This window comes from Maylandia zebra, linkage group LG5 (assembly GCF_041146795.1).
Source record: "Maylandia zebra isolate NMK-2024a linkage group LG5, Mzebra_GT3a, whole genome shotgun sequence".
In the NCBI taxonomy this organism is placed as follows: Eukaryota; Metazoa; Chordata; class Actinopteri; order Cichliformes; family Cichlidae; genus Maylandia; species Maylandia zebra.
The window spans coordinates 29,230,941-29,248,489 of NC_135171.1; the positions used below are offsets into that span (position 1 = coordinate 29,230,941).

The window sequence follows — 17,549 nt, forward strand, 5'->3', positions numbered from 1 at the left end:
CGACTCTTTCCTTTCAGATACACTTACACTTTCAGTTCACTCTGAACCTGGTGCTGTTTCATTATCTAGTATTCCAGGCATTTCTCCTTAAAATCTGTTTATACACCGACGATTTGCAACGGTAAAAGCGTTTTAAAAAACTTTCACAAATGAAACAACCGGCTGAGGAAAATAAATGTAAAGAGCCCTTTTTAAAATGTCTGTGCATTTATTTTTGTTTTCTATTTATACCTGCTATAAACTGTAACGTTGCGTTTAGACACTCACAGGGATTCTTTGTTGACCTCAAACAGTCACTCACTCATGATCATAAACTCATAATGAACAAGTGAAAAAAAAATCCAGATCATGAAAAACAGTTTGACTTCTCACAGCAGCTGTAATTAACACTAACAAGAATGTGAAAGCAACAGCTGTCAAGCTGAAAGAAAGACTGTTCCTCTTTTTCTCTCTGAGAAGTGGGAAGTGGGCAGAAGTGTGTCTCGCCTCCTCTTGGCTCCTGCAACATCCTCGGGTTAGCTGCCACGCCTGTCGCTCATCTTCTCACTAGCACTGTGGATTTAAGGACTGGCTTTCCAGTAGATTGTTGTCATTCCTGTATTGATAATTACCCTAAATTCAACTCATGTTTAACTGCTGTTGGTGCTCCAGTTTCCCGTCTCTGGTAGTTTCTAGAATGTATTTCTGGTGATGTATGAGATATATGGATTTCTGGAAAAGGTAAAATCTAAAGAAAACTACATTCTGTAGAAAAATTAAGGATGCTTACCTGCAAAGATGGGCAGTAACGAGTTAAAAGTAACGTGTTACTGTGATCCGATTACCTTTTTCAAGTAACGTGTAAAGTAAGAGATTACTGTTGCAAAAAAAGTAATTAGATTAATGTTACTTTCCCATAAGCATGCTGCATTACTGCATTACAAAACCGTGATTTTGTTTGTGAGAGTGTCTTATGGCACTTGTGTGTGTCGTGACATTGGTGAGAGCAAGAGACGTGTAGATCAACAATGGATAATATGGAGTACGGGAGAAACCAAGCACACCATTGTTTTTCTTGTGACATTACCAATAAGTTTTATGTGTCACATGGCCCTCATCCTATTGAAAAAACAAAAGTTGTATCCAAGATGGCCGACTTCTAAATGGCCACCATGGTCACCAGACATCTTGAGGAGTTTGCCCCCTCACATATACTAATGTGCCATAAACAGGACTTTAATATCACCAACCATTCCCATTTTATTACGGTGTATCCATATAAATGGCTTCTGTTTTCATCCCCAATAGAAGATTCATCCCCATAAAAAGTCAAATAAAAGTTCCCTCAATATCTGCCTGCTCTGAGGTACATGTCTGGTTAGTCTCTGTATTAGATCTCTGCTTGAGCAGAGCAGAAACAAATGGTGCAAATGATTTTACTGCAGTTTTTGGATACAATAACAGGTCTATAGGTCTACAAATGAAATTCATACTCACTGAAAACAGAGATATTGATCTATTGGAAAACAATGAGTAAATCTGTGATATGAGGTAGTGACTTTATTTAGGCCTAGTGTTCTGAAGAAATGACTCTTTTTGTAAGTTATGCAAGCCTCCTTTTATCCATTGATTAAAACCAGTGATTCTCTTAAAATGCGCAACTCCTATTTAAGGCCACCAGATGTCACTGCTGACCTTTCAAAAAGTAAGACCAACTTTTTATTTATCTCATGGTTTTAGCTCTCTCTTTTGCGCTTTATGCACCAGGGCTCAGTTTTTGGATTCTGACTTTGACTAAGAAGCCCTTCATCTCAGTTTTCACATCTCACATGTTTTAGTGAATTCTAAAAATAACAAGGAGCATAATGCTTCCTCAGTGCAAACGTTTGGCTTACTTCAGCTGTTTAAAACTGCACTCTTTTTGTATATAAAGAATACTAAACTTGCAGTATACTAAAGTATATACTGCTTTAAGTTCAGTTCTATATATACTAGAGCTAAAATATATACTTCTTAAATGTGGGTATGCTGATTGCCTGTCTAGTGTAAAGCTCTGTTTTGATGATACAAAGTTCACCAAACTCTCGAGTACAAGAACAGTTATGGGAAACTGATCCACAAACCATCAAGAGATTAGACATGGAACAATTAAGAAAGCAGATCAGCATTTAATGCAGTTTCATATGAGTCCTTAAAATAGTTGCAACCTTATAATCTATTGATGCTTATTTTTCATCTGTCCTCTCTCATATGTGTTTGTGTTCATTAATATTTTCCACTTTTGAATTCTAGACCAATGAGTCATTGGTGGAGCGAATTATTTTGACTCATCCACATCAGGTTATCAAATTTACATTAAAAATAAATACATTTAGATTTCACATTACTGATGCAATGTCCTTATATGGTTCTAATATATGTCATTATATGGACCAAATATTCATTATGTGGACCAAATATTCACTGCAGACACCAAATCTACTTCCAATACTTCATTACAAAGACATGCTGTTAGTAAATCAATTGTTTTTACTAACCTTTGGGAGTTTCTCCCTGTGTCTGCGTGGGTTGTCTCCAGGTACTCCAGGCTTCCTCCCGTAGTACAAAGACACGCAGTTAGTGGGATTAGGTTAACTGGAAATTTCTAAGATGAAAATTAAACGATATTAAAAAATCATGGTGATTTTTCTGATTGTGACTTTGAATGAACTTATCATTCGTAGTCATGAACTTATAAGACAGCTAACATCACAAAGTGGGAGATTTCTAATGAAACAAATCACCTTTTTTTCATCACTGCAGCTAAATTTACAGTACTGCAACAATTATCTCTCTTACCTTTTGAGAATGCAATGTCTTTTTTTTCTCCTTTTTGCAATTACAGACTCTGCCAGCCTTATACCAGAACAAAAGAAATGCAGTGGGAAATCATATTTGCTAACAGAATTTGTAACAAGACAGCTAAAGGTTAAGCTAAGTGAGTGGCCGCTTGAATGCGCAGTATTGTGTGGTCTAAAAAAGTAAGAAGAAGTGGAGAAGTAATGGAGGGAGACAGAGAAAGAGCAGGGTGTTCAGTCCTAAATGTGTTCTGCCCGGACAGCCACATGCAACCATCTGCACTACCACAGTTAGTATTACACAGCCTGATTCTGAAAGGAGACACCAAAAATAAGCAGCAGCAGCAGCTTATGGCATCCACCACACCATCAAGGAGGAAAGATTCAAGGCCCAACAGCTGAAATAAAATGCAACAATTAAATGACCTTAATAGCAGTTTACTATAAAATCAAAATAAATATTAAAGTATGTAAAGACAACATTTAATTTTCGAAATGGTGATGTAATATCGAAATATCAAAACTGACTTAAGGCTTAATAGACAGCCATTCACACACCATCTGAGTGGAGACTACAAAGAACCGAAAGCAGATAATATATACACAGGAGGGAATTGTGGGCAGTGTGAACACACCTGTGAACTCAGCTGAACAAAATCTAACTGACGAAACAGGGGAAACAAAACTGAGCGTGATTCACACAAGACAAGGAACTGTCAAAATAAAATAGGAAGTGACTAAGACATACAAACTTAAGACAGAGACGGGAAAGAGGGGGAGACAGAAGGATAAAACACAGATAATTATGGGAACAGGAAGGGATACATTGTGCAAGACAAAGATGAGACTGGCACAGACTGGACAGGGAAAAGAGGAACTAACATAATCAAACAAGGACCAAGAAATAGAAATAACGAAGTTTAAAGGCACTCAAGAACTTGAACATAAGTATCTCATAATTCCAAAGAAGTAAATCAGAGGTCCAGGACAGGGTCCCACTTTGCTAAGCCATCCAATGGGCTGAAATCAACCCTGTAGCTGCTTGACTCTGGTCTGAGGCCAGTATGCTTGACACCCTCACTACAAATTCATACAAAAATAATACAAAGTCATACAGGAGGCATTACAGAAGGCCTTTTCTCTATACCTGGAAATGACCATTTAATTTGAATATATTTTCCAAAATCTTCTCTGTTGTCACTCATTACTGCACCTTTGACAAATAGTGTTTTCTCAACAAAGACCCCCAGTGCTATCGGGTGTGTGCCTTTACGTCAGTGCACTTGGTACTTTAACCCCCTCTGATGCAGCTGCTGTTTGCTGTAGAGTTCGACTCACGCACTGAACAGTTCAGACCGAGCCTGAATGACACATTTCAGTCTGTTTTCTATCGGCTGCTGTCACTCTGGTGACGCTCTGACACACCTTTGACACACCTTTGACACACCTTTGACACATGCCACCCAACAGATCCTTTTAGAAATTTTAACTTGCAAAGGTCTTTCTTGCGTTTTACAAATGATTTATTATGTATCTTTTTTGTAGTCTCTTTGGTGAAAAGACAGAAAAGACATTTTGTTGATCACCAGAAATATACAAACATCATTCCCAGCAATCAAAATGCTTGATTTAGGTCATTCTACTTGGTACCTGATTTCAGCTAAATACTTCTGATATCTGCACTGCAGGACGAGTAGTAATACTATGTAAATGTGTCCTTTTGTAAGCTATGTTTATTAGGAAAACTCACCTTTTTCACTTTGGTCTTTGCAGTTTTTGTTCATTTTCTCTTTTTAGCTCATTTGCTATTCCTGCAGCAATGCTGCAGTGCTCAGCCATCAGAAGGTATTTGATTTGATCTTTAAGTCACTGGTCTTTTAAACTGATTAGCTGTCTGTAGCTCATAAATCCATCCTGCCTTATCTGGACCTTCTTTCTTTACAGATAAAACTATTCAATCACTTTCATTCTCTCACCACTCAGTGACATATATTAACTATATATATATATACACACACATATATTAGTTAAACCAGCCAGCTGTTTTTCTAACCCCTTGTGTTATTCAGGGTTGGAGGCCTCTCAGTTTCCATAGATCGAAAGGCAGGGAACACCCAGTCTACTGCAGGGCTAGAGTTAAAAACTGGGACATTTATTAATTTATTTTTGCTTTGTTAGTGTAGATCTTTGCTAATAGTAGAAAAGCACCTAAACAACCTGCAGTCTCTCATTTTGGTGGAACACATGGCAAATGTGAGCAGGATATCTGATATGAGGTGTTGACTGTCTTCACCAGTTAGCACGCTGCCAACCACACCACAGGCAAAACTGGAGATAGCATATCTGTTTGTGCCAATTTTCCCTGTTAGTGAATGTTTCCATGATATATACACTGTATACTCTTGTTGCATAGATGATGACATAATAGCTCAAAGACATTGTGTTCAGTGATGTTTGCACTCGTAAGCAACCCAGCCACCTGGCACAAAACATCTGAGTTTTTGATTGTAAAGAAAGAAATTTTCCACAATCACAGCCTTTTCATCCTTTCCACCCAAGTTTTGTTGCTGGCTTCTAACTTGAGCAAAAACAGAAACCAGGTACTGTAAAGTGAAACGGTGATCTGCTGAACATGCATTTGTTTTGCAAGGTGAGGAAATGAGTTAGAAAATAAAGGTCTCTCATTTATTTAAAACATTGTACAGGCACTGGTCAGAGACACACAGAGACCTCTGAAAAATAACAGTGTCAGCTGTTCACCAAGTCGCTGTTATTGATGAATACAGTCGGTGCAGCACTATCAGTGTTCTTGTCCCAGAAAGCTCATAAACAGACTGCTTCTCTCTCTCTTTATCTCTCTCTCTCTCTCTCTCTCTCTCTCTCTGTCTCTATGTCACTCCAAAGGTATTGTAAGTTCTGACATTACTCACATTACTCACTTAAACCTACCATGTTTTTCACTGTATAAACCAGTGGTGAATTGTGACAGTCTATAAATGTCAGTGCAGCAGCACTCGTAACTATTAAATGCTGGAAACCTAGACCAGCCATATACAGTTTTTTTTTTCCTTCATAAGGAAGGGATTAATCATCTTGAGCCAAGCTGTTAATGGTAAAGTTTACCTCGATGTGATGGAACCAGCTAGTCATGAATCATAAATGGCCATTGCCTGAAGCTTTTCTCATCTCACTGTGGCAGTTTCCATTTATGATATTCCACTCTGCAGTATTTAAAATTCATCTGTCTAAAATTCGAGTATTTATATACATTTATTGGTTAATTAGACTTGTTTGACTAATGTGTTCAATGAAGTGCTTCATAATCAGTGAGAAACAAATTGCAGTTTTTATGACTGCAATTTGTTCCTCAGTGCAGGCAAAGCAGGCCTACTTGTTGTTCCCAGAGTATTTAAAAGTAGAATGGGAGGCAGAGCCTTCAGTTTTCAGGCCCCTCTTCTGTGGAACCAGCTCCCAGTTTGGATTCGGGAGACAGACACTATCTCTACTTTTAAGATTAGGCTTAAAACTTTCCTTTTTGCTAAAGCATATAGTTAGGGCTGAACCAGGTGACCCTGAATCCTCCCTTAGTTATGCTGCAATAGACGTAGGCTGCCGGGGGGATTCCCATGATGCATTGAGTTTTTCCTTTCCAGTCACCTTTCTCGCTCACTATGTGTTAACAGACCTCTCTGCATTGAATCATATCTGTTATTAACATCTGTCTCTCTTCCACAGCATGTCTTTATCCTGTTTTCCTTCTCTCACCCCAACCGGTCGCAGCAGATGGCCGCCCCTCCCTGAGCCTGGTTCTGCCGGAGGTTTCTTCCTGTTAAAAGGGAGTTTTTCCTTCCCACTGTCGCCAAAGTGCTTGTTCATAGGGGGTCATATAATTGTTGGGTTTTTCTCTGTATCTATTATTATAGGATATACTGTACAATATAAAGCGCCTTGAGGCGACTTTTGTTGTGATTTGGCGCTATATAAATAAAATGGAATTGAATTGAATTGAATTGAATGACTATTTTGACAGTGAAGGTATCCCTGTATCTATAATAATACATCAGGAGATAAAAGCTTTAGAAAGCTTTGCCCTCTTAGGTAGGTTGGGATCTGTAGTGTATTAAAGGACATCTTCAGTTTACACTAAACTATTGTTTATTGTATTGAGAATTTTTCCTCAAAGATAAATTCTGAGGTCACATTTGCCCTAAGAGCTGGGACCTTCCCCTCAAGACAAAAATAATTCTGGATACTGTTTGAAATAGAATGAAGATTTAAATCTTATATTTAAAAATTATTTGACAGAATAAATAGTAAAGGAAAGCACTGCAATGGGTTCAGGAAGACATGTGAAGACCACTGTCAGCGGGTAGCTTGTCACTATTGCCCAAAGTGCAAATTAAAGTCTACCATGCAAAGAAAAATACATACATAGACACGATCCAGCAAAGCTGCCATCTACTCTGGGTCTGAGCTCAGTCCGAATGGACTTGGAAAAGGGTAAAATTATTCTGAGCAATTAAAATCTGAAGTTATTTTTGACACCATGTCCTCTGAGCTAATGAGGAGAGGGCTCATCAAGCTTGTTACCAGCACACAGTTGAAAAGCCAGCATCTGTGATGATATGGAAGTGTATTATTACAGGTGGTATGGGTAACTTCCACATCTGTGAAGGTCCCATTAATACAAAATTATATAGAAAGATATTTTGAAAGCAATAACTGCTTCAAAAATCCAGATGACATATTTTTCTGTAAAGGTGAGCTTTTAGCAAGACAAAGCCAAACTCCACACTGACAACACCATAGCTTTGAAATAAAAGATGCCAAACTTGCAGGCCTGCAGCAGCACCTATCACCCACTGCAAACATCTGGCAACATGGAGGAGGAGCCAAATATATACAAGGGACCTGGAAAACATTTAGCCCCAAACCTAAATCACTTCAAATGAATAAACAGGTTCCTCATTGATTTCTTGATGTGTAAATGAACTAGTTTTCGCTCCCGTTGCAAGGTGACAACTTATCATCCTAAAGAAGTATCTGTCATCTGTTCACATACAAAAGATAAGATGCATGAATGTTTGTTTGCATTATGTTAAAGCAGCATTAAATGATTTTCTTGACCTATTGGAGCATATAGCACAAGCTGGAAGCAGTTCTGACACATTATCATTTTTTTAAGTTCGCAGCATGAACATGTTAACAAATACTCAGGAGAAACATATTATGCAGTAGAGTTGTGTTTAATTAGTTCAAAATGTAGTTTTGTTAAGATCTGACAATATTAGCTTCCATTCACTTACATCCCGTTGCTGCAGTTTTGTTCAGATTCCATTCGGTTTGAGCTGTGCTGATAATATGAGCGTCATTAAAGTTGAAGATCCTCTGGGTATTTTTGTTTTATGACAGCTGACAGTTCTTGAATAACTGAACATATTGTTCATGAAACACTTGAGCTGCAGGTGTTACACAACTTTAAGGGCCATTGTCGAGGAGTTTCCTTTTTATTACATCTTGTTGTCTTCAACCTTCAGTCGGACCCTGTGTGAGGTTACTCCTGTTCACTGCTGTTTCTATATAACTGCTCAGATGTACTGACATTTGTCCACTTGGCTCCACAAACCATGTTCAGGAAAATATCCCCCCTTAATTGCAACACTATCATGCATTCAGTTATATTTAGAGACAATATCTACACTAAAAGTAGCATTCCACTCCTATCAGTACTACAACAAGTACTAAGTTTAGCTACAATTGCTATAACCACTACTACTTGCCTTTTCCTATCAATGATGATGGTACTCCTTCTGTAGGAGGAAAGTGGGTTAATACTAGAGCTACTACCAGTACAAGTACAATTATACTTTATTAGTTTAACAAATTGTTGCAATAATTTTTCACAGGACTCTATAGGGTCTGTAGAGCTAATCAAATGTGCTTGATTAACTGATCAAGGTCAGATGGTGCAATGCTTAATGGTCAAACTGCAAAAAACCCAAGAGCTACACCTCAAACCTTACAGGTCATGTTAACGTTCATAATATTACAAATTAACAAATATTAAACAAATACATCTTGTTTAAATGTATTACCAATCTGCAGTTTGCAAAGGTTCTGGAACAATATCTTTTGGATCAAAGTGGACAGGTTTGGACATAATGCACAGCCACAAAAATAATAGCATATTAGCGTATCACCACCAGCATCTGTCAGTAGGGTGGCGAAAAGGTGAAGATTGGGGCAAGATCTGTAGCCATACTACATAGAAATCATAGCCCCTTGTGGTCATTGAGTCAACCATGAAGTATTGCAGAAAATCAAATCTGAGACCATCTGTCCAACAGCTAATGTTTAGTTAGGACAACAATCTGAAGAAGACCAGCAAATCTACAACAGAATGCTGTGTCTGGACCTTAAAAGAGCCGTGCAGAAATGAATGCCCACTAACTTCAGAATTCAGTGGTGTGAGAGACTGCTAAAGTCATGAAGAAAATTATTACTTCTAATCATTGGTGCTAAAGGTGGTTTTACAAGCTTTAGACTCATAAGCTGTTACTAATTATTCACAGGATTAGACTCCTATGAGACTGCACACTTATACAAGCTGAACCTGTGTACACTGCAAACAATCCAAGCCAGTCTTATTGTCACTGTTATTAAGCTTGTCCCTGTACTGTGACCAAGCTATATCATTGCCTACCAACTGTTACCTTTTTGAACTGTAGCACAGTTACTGTAGAGCCTTCTGGTGCTTTTTGTTAGTCAGTCTAATACAGATGCAGACATTTCAGAGATGTTGTTTTTCTACTTCAAGCTAAAATTTTGTTATAATTCATAGATTATATTAAATTAAAGTAAAAATGCAATATTTTTCTCCAAATCTCACTCCTGGCTGGCAATGAGGATAATGAGACCTGTTGTACAAAGTTGTCCTATGTGCCATTGGGTCGTTTTAACATCATTCATTTTGGATTCAGAATAATCAAGCTGAGTGAAACTCTACTTTCTGTCAGTGTGTAACTACATGAGATGTCTTTAAATAATATAAAGAAGTGCAATTTTAACAGTAGATCTCAGTTTATGTTTGACACCCCTGCCTTACAGGAAAGGAACTGTGCAAATCAATGCAAAGTGGTTCTGAGTAATAACATTTGCAAACACATCTATACTGATGGGAGTGGTCTTTTCCAGGACAATAATGCCCTCATCCATAGGGAATGAGGGCTCACTGAAATTTGATTTGGAGAAATCAATTCCAGAAACTGTACTTGTAGTGGACCTTTGCTGATACTTTCCCACATCCCTTAATTTGAATGCGCCCTATCGTTTCCAAATTTATATGTTTATGCTGTTTTGTATGATTTACTGTAGCCCCTCAGTTCATCCTCTGTTTGAAACAAGCTGTTATAGCTCCTCATCATTTGAAACGTCTGCCACATGTATAAGTAATAAGTAATAAGTAAAAGTATATCAGTGATTTTTCTTTGATTTGTGATCTGTCCATTTTGCGTTGTTTACCACACTTTAATGAAATATTAGAAAACCTTAGCTGAAAAATTACTAATGGACTAGAATATTCAATACTTTAAAAGAATATATTATTATTATTAACAAAACAAAGCTTCTCCCATTTCCCACATGTTACACAGTCACAGTTGCTTCTCAGATATTTCACAATTTTTCAGATTTGTTCCCTTCCTTTACAAATAACGACTTTTGACCTTTGAATAATTTAGTTTAATTTGCATTCATTTGTGCAACTCTGGTTTTGATCATATGTTTTTAAACCTCTTTTTGTTACTAAAGCTCAAAAGTAAACTTAACTTGAAAAAGAAGGTGCATTAAAACGCAGTTTATTCCTAAAGACATGTAGCATACCAGTGTCTTAAGCAGCAGAATGAAGAAAACCCTCCAGCTCATGGAGAGCTGCCGTTCTGTCATGTGGCAATTGGACAGTCATTAAAATTATGCTGAAACATATGCCTTTATTACTTCTTTAACTGTTGCTACAACTTTTACAAATGCCTTGAGCTTATCTCCAACATGTGCTTTTACCTCTTATCATTAAGTGTCGATGACTTTATTCAGCAGTTCCTCTGAACTGCGCACACGGGCGCATGTTCCAGTGACCCACCATTGATCCCACAAAGGCAAGCCTTCGCCTGACAGCCAATAAAAGGAGGCCAGCCAAGGAGCCCCCGTCACACATAGTTCTGGCAACACTGAACCCTGAACTTACATCATCGAGTAAAGTAGGCCAAAGTTCAACTGCTGCAATCGTCACAGGAGGTTACCACACTGGCAGCGGCAGCCTGAATCAGAGACTATATCAATTGGATTTGCTTTGCTGCTTCAGGGCAAAAGTTTATTTTACACTACAAAATGCTGAAAACTATGTGAGCATATATTACTGTTTATTTCAGAATTTTAAGATTGAAATCTTGTGCTATTGTCTCAGCCTTCTTTTTGATTGGATGGTAAGAGACGAACTGTTATCATTCTAAAAAAAAAAAAGCATTTGTCCAGGCAGTCTCCCCTTGAGTTTTCCCTCCAAAAACATGTGTTACTCAGAAAGAGAGACAGAGGGAGAGACAGCCACAGCAGTGAAAGCATAGCTACCTGCCTCTCTTTCATATCTGAGCCAGCTATCAGCGATCAGCGGCAGAGGGAACCGGTTATTCAAAGACGACATTACGTGCTGCTGCTGAGTAATGATTCACCAGCAGCCTGTTGCACACTGTGTTTTTCACATCTGCAGGGAACAACAGGTTCACCCAGCTAACGCAAGGGCCAACCCCCCCACCACCCCTCCTCCCTGACACACCTCCTCACCCTCTCCCTCCCCCATTCTAAACCCCCTCCCCACTCCCTCCCTTGTCTTGCGAGACATCCCAGGGTATAAAAAGGACAAAGCTCTCCATAGGAGATACAACTGACCAAGAAGGAGAAACAGTCCTCAACTCTCCTGCAAACAGGCAACAGGGACACCTCAGCAGATGAGACCAAGCTAAAGGCTCTGCACTCCAGGCAAACTACTGAAGGTAACCTACTGCTCTTTCTTTTCAGTGGGGCTCATGTTTAAAGTGAGGAGGGTAAAATAATATGAGGCAAAGTAATGTGAGGATCACTGCAGAATGAGAGGTATCTGCACAAGGATGCTGTTGCATCACCCAGAGTTTGATTTCTTGATGTTGCAGCAGTGGAGCACTTTTTTTTTGAGAATATGTATGCACAAAACTGACTTTTTTAAAATTCTTTTTCCCCCCATGTCTCTCTTTTATCCCAAATTTTACTCCACCTTGACCATTTTTCTGCTTCATTCTTTTTTTTTTTCATTCTTCTTGGTCTGTCCTCATTTATGTCTTTATTTCCGAAACTTTATCCTCCTTTTATATTTTTCCTCTTCCTTGTCACCATATTATTCACCCATATTATTCAATTCCAACATTCTTCTACCATCTTCCTTTTTCCCCTTTCCTTTTCAAACCCCCACTTAAATCTTTCTTTCCAGACTTCCTGTCACCTTTTCCCCTCAGTCTATCAGCTCACGCTCTCTCCAGAACCTTCACCATGCCTCCTCAGATCCCGTCCCAGAACCAGAGTGGTCCCAGGATCCTGCAGGGTGATCTCAGTGCCCTCAGTCCAGCTGTAAGGGAGTTTTTGGAGACCAATATGACCCTGTGCCAGCCAGAGTCCATTCACATCTGTGATGGCTCAGACGAGGAGAACCTTGCCATCCTGACCCAGCTGGAGGAACAGGGGATGATCAAGAAGCTCACCAAATATGAGAACTGGTATGTTTGTTACACTCAGTGGTTTATGGAAGGCTTTCTTTTTTTAAGAGACTTATTTAGTTATTTAGTTAGTTATTTTTTTATGTGAGTGAGGGTTTCAAATTGAAAAACAGAAGAAATTATTGCTAACGATAGCTTTAAATTTCTTGAATATAGCTTGGATTGTTTTTGTAGCTGGGACAGTGGTGCTTTGGTGCAGCTGGGAGATGCCCAGGGTTGTTGCTGTTGATAATTACAACACACATCATTCTGTCATCAGCAGCTGTTTAAATATAAAACATGCCTGGAAAATTTCTACTTCTTGACAAACCAGTAGGTCTAGGTAGCTCAATCACACCATTCAATTTTACCAGCTGATATCAAGAAGACATATTGATTATTATTATATTGATTTGTGGCTGCTTTAGGAGATTTTAAAATCGTTGCCTACTTTAAAATAAAGTACAACAAATTAAAATTTAAAACAAAAGTCCTAAAGTTTTCAATATTTGTGCACTTCCTTTTCTTCTCCCTCTTCCTGCAGCTGGTTGGCCAGAACGGACCCGAGGGATGTGGCTCGTGTGGAGAGTAAGACAGTTATTGTTACCCAGGAACAGAAGGACACAGTGCCCACTCCACTAGGAGGTGGAATCAGCCAGCTGGGCCGCTGGATGCCCCCAGAAGAGTTCGACAAAGCCATGGCTCAGCGGTTCCCCGGCTGCATGAGAGGTACCAGAGACGAACGTGTTTCATAAATGCTATCAGTTCTTAACTCAAATATAGGACTAGAAAAACTTGAGAAATCAAAAGTTTTCACTCATCAATAGTACACTGACTAAATGAATACATTTTTTCCCCTTTCCGGGACCGCATTGAGAATCTAGACAAGTATATCCACAGTGCAGCAGGTACTTTTTAGAAAGAAGAAACACTATCGGTGATTATTTTTACAAGTTACACTGCCTTTAAAGTGTTTAAATGAGCTGGAGGCAAATTTTCTTCTTTTCCTGACTGTCTGAATGTCTCAAATACCAAAAACCTTAAAATAATATTGAAATAACATAATAATAAGAACATCCCTGTCTGTATCTATCCTCAGGTAGGACCATGTACGTGATTCCCTTCAGCATGGGTCCAGTAGGTTCCCCTCTCTCTAAGATTGGAGTACAGCTGACAGACTCTCCCTACGTGGTGGCCAGTATGAGGGTGATGACTCGTATGGGGAAAGCTGTTCTGACCGCCCTGGGGACTGGAGAATTTGTCCGCTGTCTGCACTCTGTCGGCTGTCCTCTGCCACTCAAAAGTATGTCAAAAACTGATCGACTCATTCTCTTGCAGCTATACGGGGGGGGGGGGGGGGGGGGGGGGGGGGGGGGCACAGTAGCAATATGGAGGACTACTGCATATTGCTACTGTTTTACTATGAGTATGAATCAGTTACTCCTCTGATTACTGTTGCTCAATAATATTTTCACTTATATTTTAGTTACACAATAGCGCTTTTGCCACAAAACTGCTAATAGACCACTGAAATGAACAAATGTACTAATTTGTCTTTCAGAGCCTCTGGTGAATAACTGGCCCTGCAACCCTGAGCTGACACTAGTCGCTCACATCCCAGACCGCCGACAAATTATCTCATTTGGAAGTGGTTACGGAGGAAACTCTTTGCTGGGAAAGAAGTGTTTTGCCCTTCGCATTGCCTCACGCATTGCTAAAGAGGAAGGCTGGCTGGCCGAACATATGCTGGTAAGAAATGAAAATGAGACTGTCACTTAAATTTTGGATTCATCCACATTCTGTTCATTTTCATCAAACTAAATTTCCGAATTTCCCAGAGGAACCCACCCGAGGGATTAATAAAGTTTTATCTTATCTTATCTCAAATATTTCCTGTGTTCAGATCCTGGGCGTCACCAACCCTGCTGGAGAGAAGAAGTACATGGCAGCAGCCTTCCCCAGCGCCTGTGGAAAAACAAACCTGGCCATGCTCTGCCCCACGCTGCCTGGTTGGAAGGTTGAATGTGTGGGAGATGACATTGCATGGATGAAGTTTGATGACCAAGGTAAAGGAAGGATGTCTTTTTAAAGGTCTTCAAGGATGTACAAATGTCAAAAATGTCATAAATCCAGTACAGCGGACTTTAACATTTCTAATTTGTGTGTTCACCCTGGTTGTAGGAAACCTCAGAGCCATTAACCCAGAGAATGGCTTTTTTGGCGTTGCACCCGGCACCTCAGCCAAGACCAACCCCAATGCAATGGCAACAATCATCAAGAACACCATATTCACAAATGTTGCAGAGACAAGTGACGGTGGTGTGTACTGGGAGGGAATGGACCAGTCACTGCCCGAGGGAGTTACCATCACATCCTGGAAGAACAAACCTTGGCGCTCAGAAGATGGTAAGCAGCTCTTTGATTTTAAGCAACAGCTCACAAAAGAAGAAAAAGAAGCAAGACTACAAGATGTCTAAGATTTAAAACCAGTATTTAAGGTGGAAACAGAAGTGTAACGAAAGCAATTTTCAAATGTCTTGTAACAAGAAAAAAAGCTTTTAATCTTTAATTGTTAGACCCAAATAATTTCAGAGTACAAGATTATATTATAAAAAATAGGGATAAATAACAGAAAGATCATATACTTTAAAACTGAGAAGAAGTGTGTGAGTGTCATAAAAGTAAAAAGTTCTTAGTTTCTTTCTTTTTTCTTCTTCTTCTTCGTAGGCGAGCCCTGTGCTCATCCCAATTCTCGTTTTTGCACTCCGGCAAGACAGTGTCCCATTATTGACCCACAGTGGGAGTCTCCAGAGGGAGTGCCAATAGAGGCCATCATTTTTGGTGGGCGTAGACCAGAAGGTGAGAAGAGACTACAAAAGATGGAAATGAATACACCAGTTGCCCTTTGATTAAATACATGAAATAAAAATAATACATAAATACTTCTCAGAAAATAACTGGATAATGAATCTGCTTATTTTCAGGTGTTCCCCTTGTGTATGAAGCTTTTGACTGGCAGCATGGTGTGTTTGTTGGCGCTGCCATGAGGTCAGAGGCCACTGCTGCAGCCGAACACAAAGGTCAGCATACGATAGTGTCCTTTTTTGGTATGAAAGACAATCAGTGGATGTTTAAGGAGTTTCTTAGATGATCATTTTGACTTTTGCCTAATATTCTACAAATTGTTTTAGACTAGCGACAATTTAATCTGAAATTCTGCAAAGAAAAAACCACTTTCAGAATTCTTGAATGACAACAAATAACACATGAATGTCATTCACGTTAACATACAGTGTACTGACAAATCTCTAATTACTTTTTCTTCCAGGCAAAGTAATAATGCATGACCCCTTCGCTATGCGCCCCTTCTTTGGCTACAACTTTGGCCAGTATCTCTCTCACTGGCTGAGCATGGCTGATCGCCCCGGTGCCAAGCTTCCTAAGATCTTCCATGTCAACTGGTTCCGCAAGAGCCCCACTGCCGGCTTTCTTTGGCCCGGGTTTGGTGAAAATATCCGCGTTCTGGACTGGATGTTCAGACGGGTGAATGGCGAGGAGGGCGCCATGCCATCAGCAGTGGGCTACCTGCCTTGTAGAGACTCCCTAAATCTCCAGGGCCTTCAGGGACATGTGGACCTGGATGAGCTGTTCTCCCTGGATCAGGAATTCTGGCAGAGGGAGGTGGATGAGATCAGGAAATACTTCACCACACAGGTGAACGCTGACCTGCCCAATGAGGTAGCCCAGCAACTGGCTCTCCTGCAGCAGAGGGTGAAGCAAATGTGAAGAGGAAAAAGCCACATGTTAGCAGCTGTAAACAATTGTAGGGTTAATTCTCCAGACTATTTGTCTGTAATTCTAGACTACAGTGTTGGCAATAATAGAATAACATGTAAGACATTCTGGAAATTAAATTAAGTAACTGGGAAACAACATCTTAAAATCATAGAACATAGTATGAATAGCTAGATTATCTCTTTGACGTAGTCTTAATTTATAGTAAGGCCTTTATATCCTTAAGAAAATGAGCAGTTTTCCTTACAGCATTTGGTTATTACCACTGTGACATTCTATAATCTGCTTGGGCTGTTCATTACAAAAAATCCATGCAAATCATGGAGAATGTAAATCATGAAACTGTAGGAATAGTAAAGATAAACCTTCCTGACCATGCTCATTAGAACTATCTCAGCGAGATAATATCAGTAACGACTGCTACATTTCCATGCATCTTCATCTTCATTTGTAGTAGCAATATTTTTTCTTCTGTTGTTCCAATGTATTGTCCTATTGTCAGAAGTCTTCTATTTAATAATAACTTATTGTGAATGCACATCTTACTGTCATTGTCGTATCGAATTATATGACAGAGACAGAGTCTACGTTAGCTCAGGTCTCACAAAAGGGAATTTTGTATTATTTTTGCCTTAATTTATTTTTATACTGACTTAGTATCACCTGGTTCTCTTGTGTTGTAATCTAAGCCCCCAATGAGGTGAAACAACAATAAAAGTATTTAAACTTACTCGTCGTTCTGTTTCATTTTTCACGGATCTGGTTTTGTTATTATTGTTTTATTTTGTAAGTGTTGAAAAGAATAAAATCAAGCATTATTATATCAAGCTGATACAACACCTCCATCACGTCATATACACCTGCTAGGAATAAATAATGAGCATTTAATTGAGTTAAAAGTCAAAACTAAACTTCAACTAAACTACATGTATCTATATATCTGTAAACAGCAATAATCTAAAAATAGTCTTAGTTTGTGCTAAAATATCTGAAATCAGTCTTTCAAATACTAAGAATGCCAAAACAAAGAAAACATGATTATATAATGCATCTTTGACACTGCTATTTAAAATAAGACTTTACACTTGGTGGAATACTCTTTCTTGGCAAGCAAAGCTGTCAAATATTTCATGCAGTTTGTCCTGCGGTTTGCATACATCTA

At 39.1% G+C, this 17,549-nt stretch overlaps 1 protein-coding gene across 1 annotated transcript; it reads left to right on the forward strand.

The window, feature by feature from the left end:
• The first annotated feature begins 11,733 nt into the window (after positions 1 to 11,733).
• On the forward strand, positions 11,734 to 17,117 carry pck1 (phosphoenolpyruvate carboxykinase 1 (soluble)). The gene is made up of 10 exons (XM_004548843.3): positions 11,734 to 11,860; positions 12,331 to 12,613; positions 13,137 to 13,321; positions 13,692 to 13,895; positions 14,154 to 14,341; positions 14,496 to 14,658; positions 14,774 to 14,998; positions 15,320 to 15,451; positions 15,577 to 15,672; positions 15,921 to 17,117. The coding sequence occupies exons 2-10, from the start codon at positions 12,390 to 12,392 to the stop codon at positions 16,376 to 16,378; spliced, it is 1,875 nt and encodes a 624-aa protein (XP_004548900.2). The 5' UTR covers positions 11,734 to 11,860; positions 12,331 to 12,389; the 3' UTR covers positions 16,379 to 17,117.
• Positions 17,118 to 17,549: the final 432 nt, after the last annotated feature.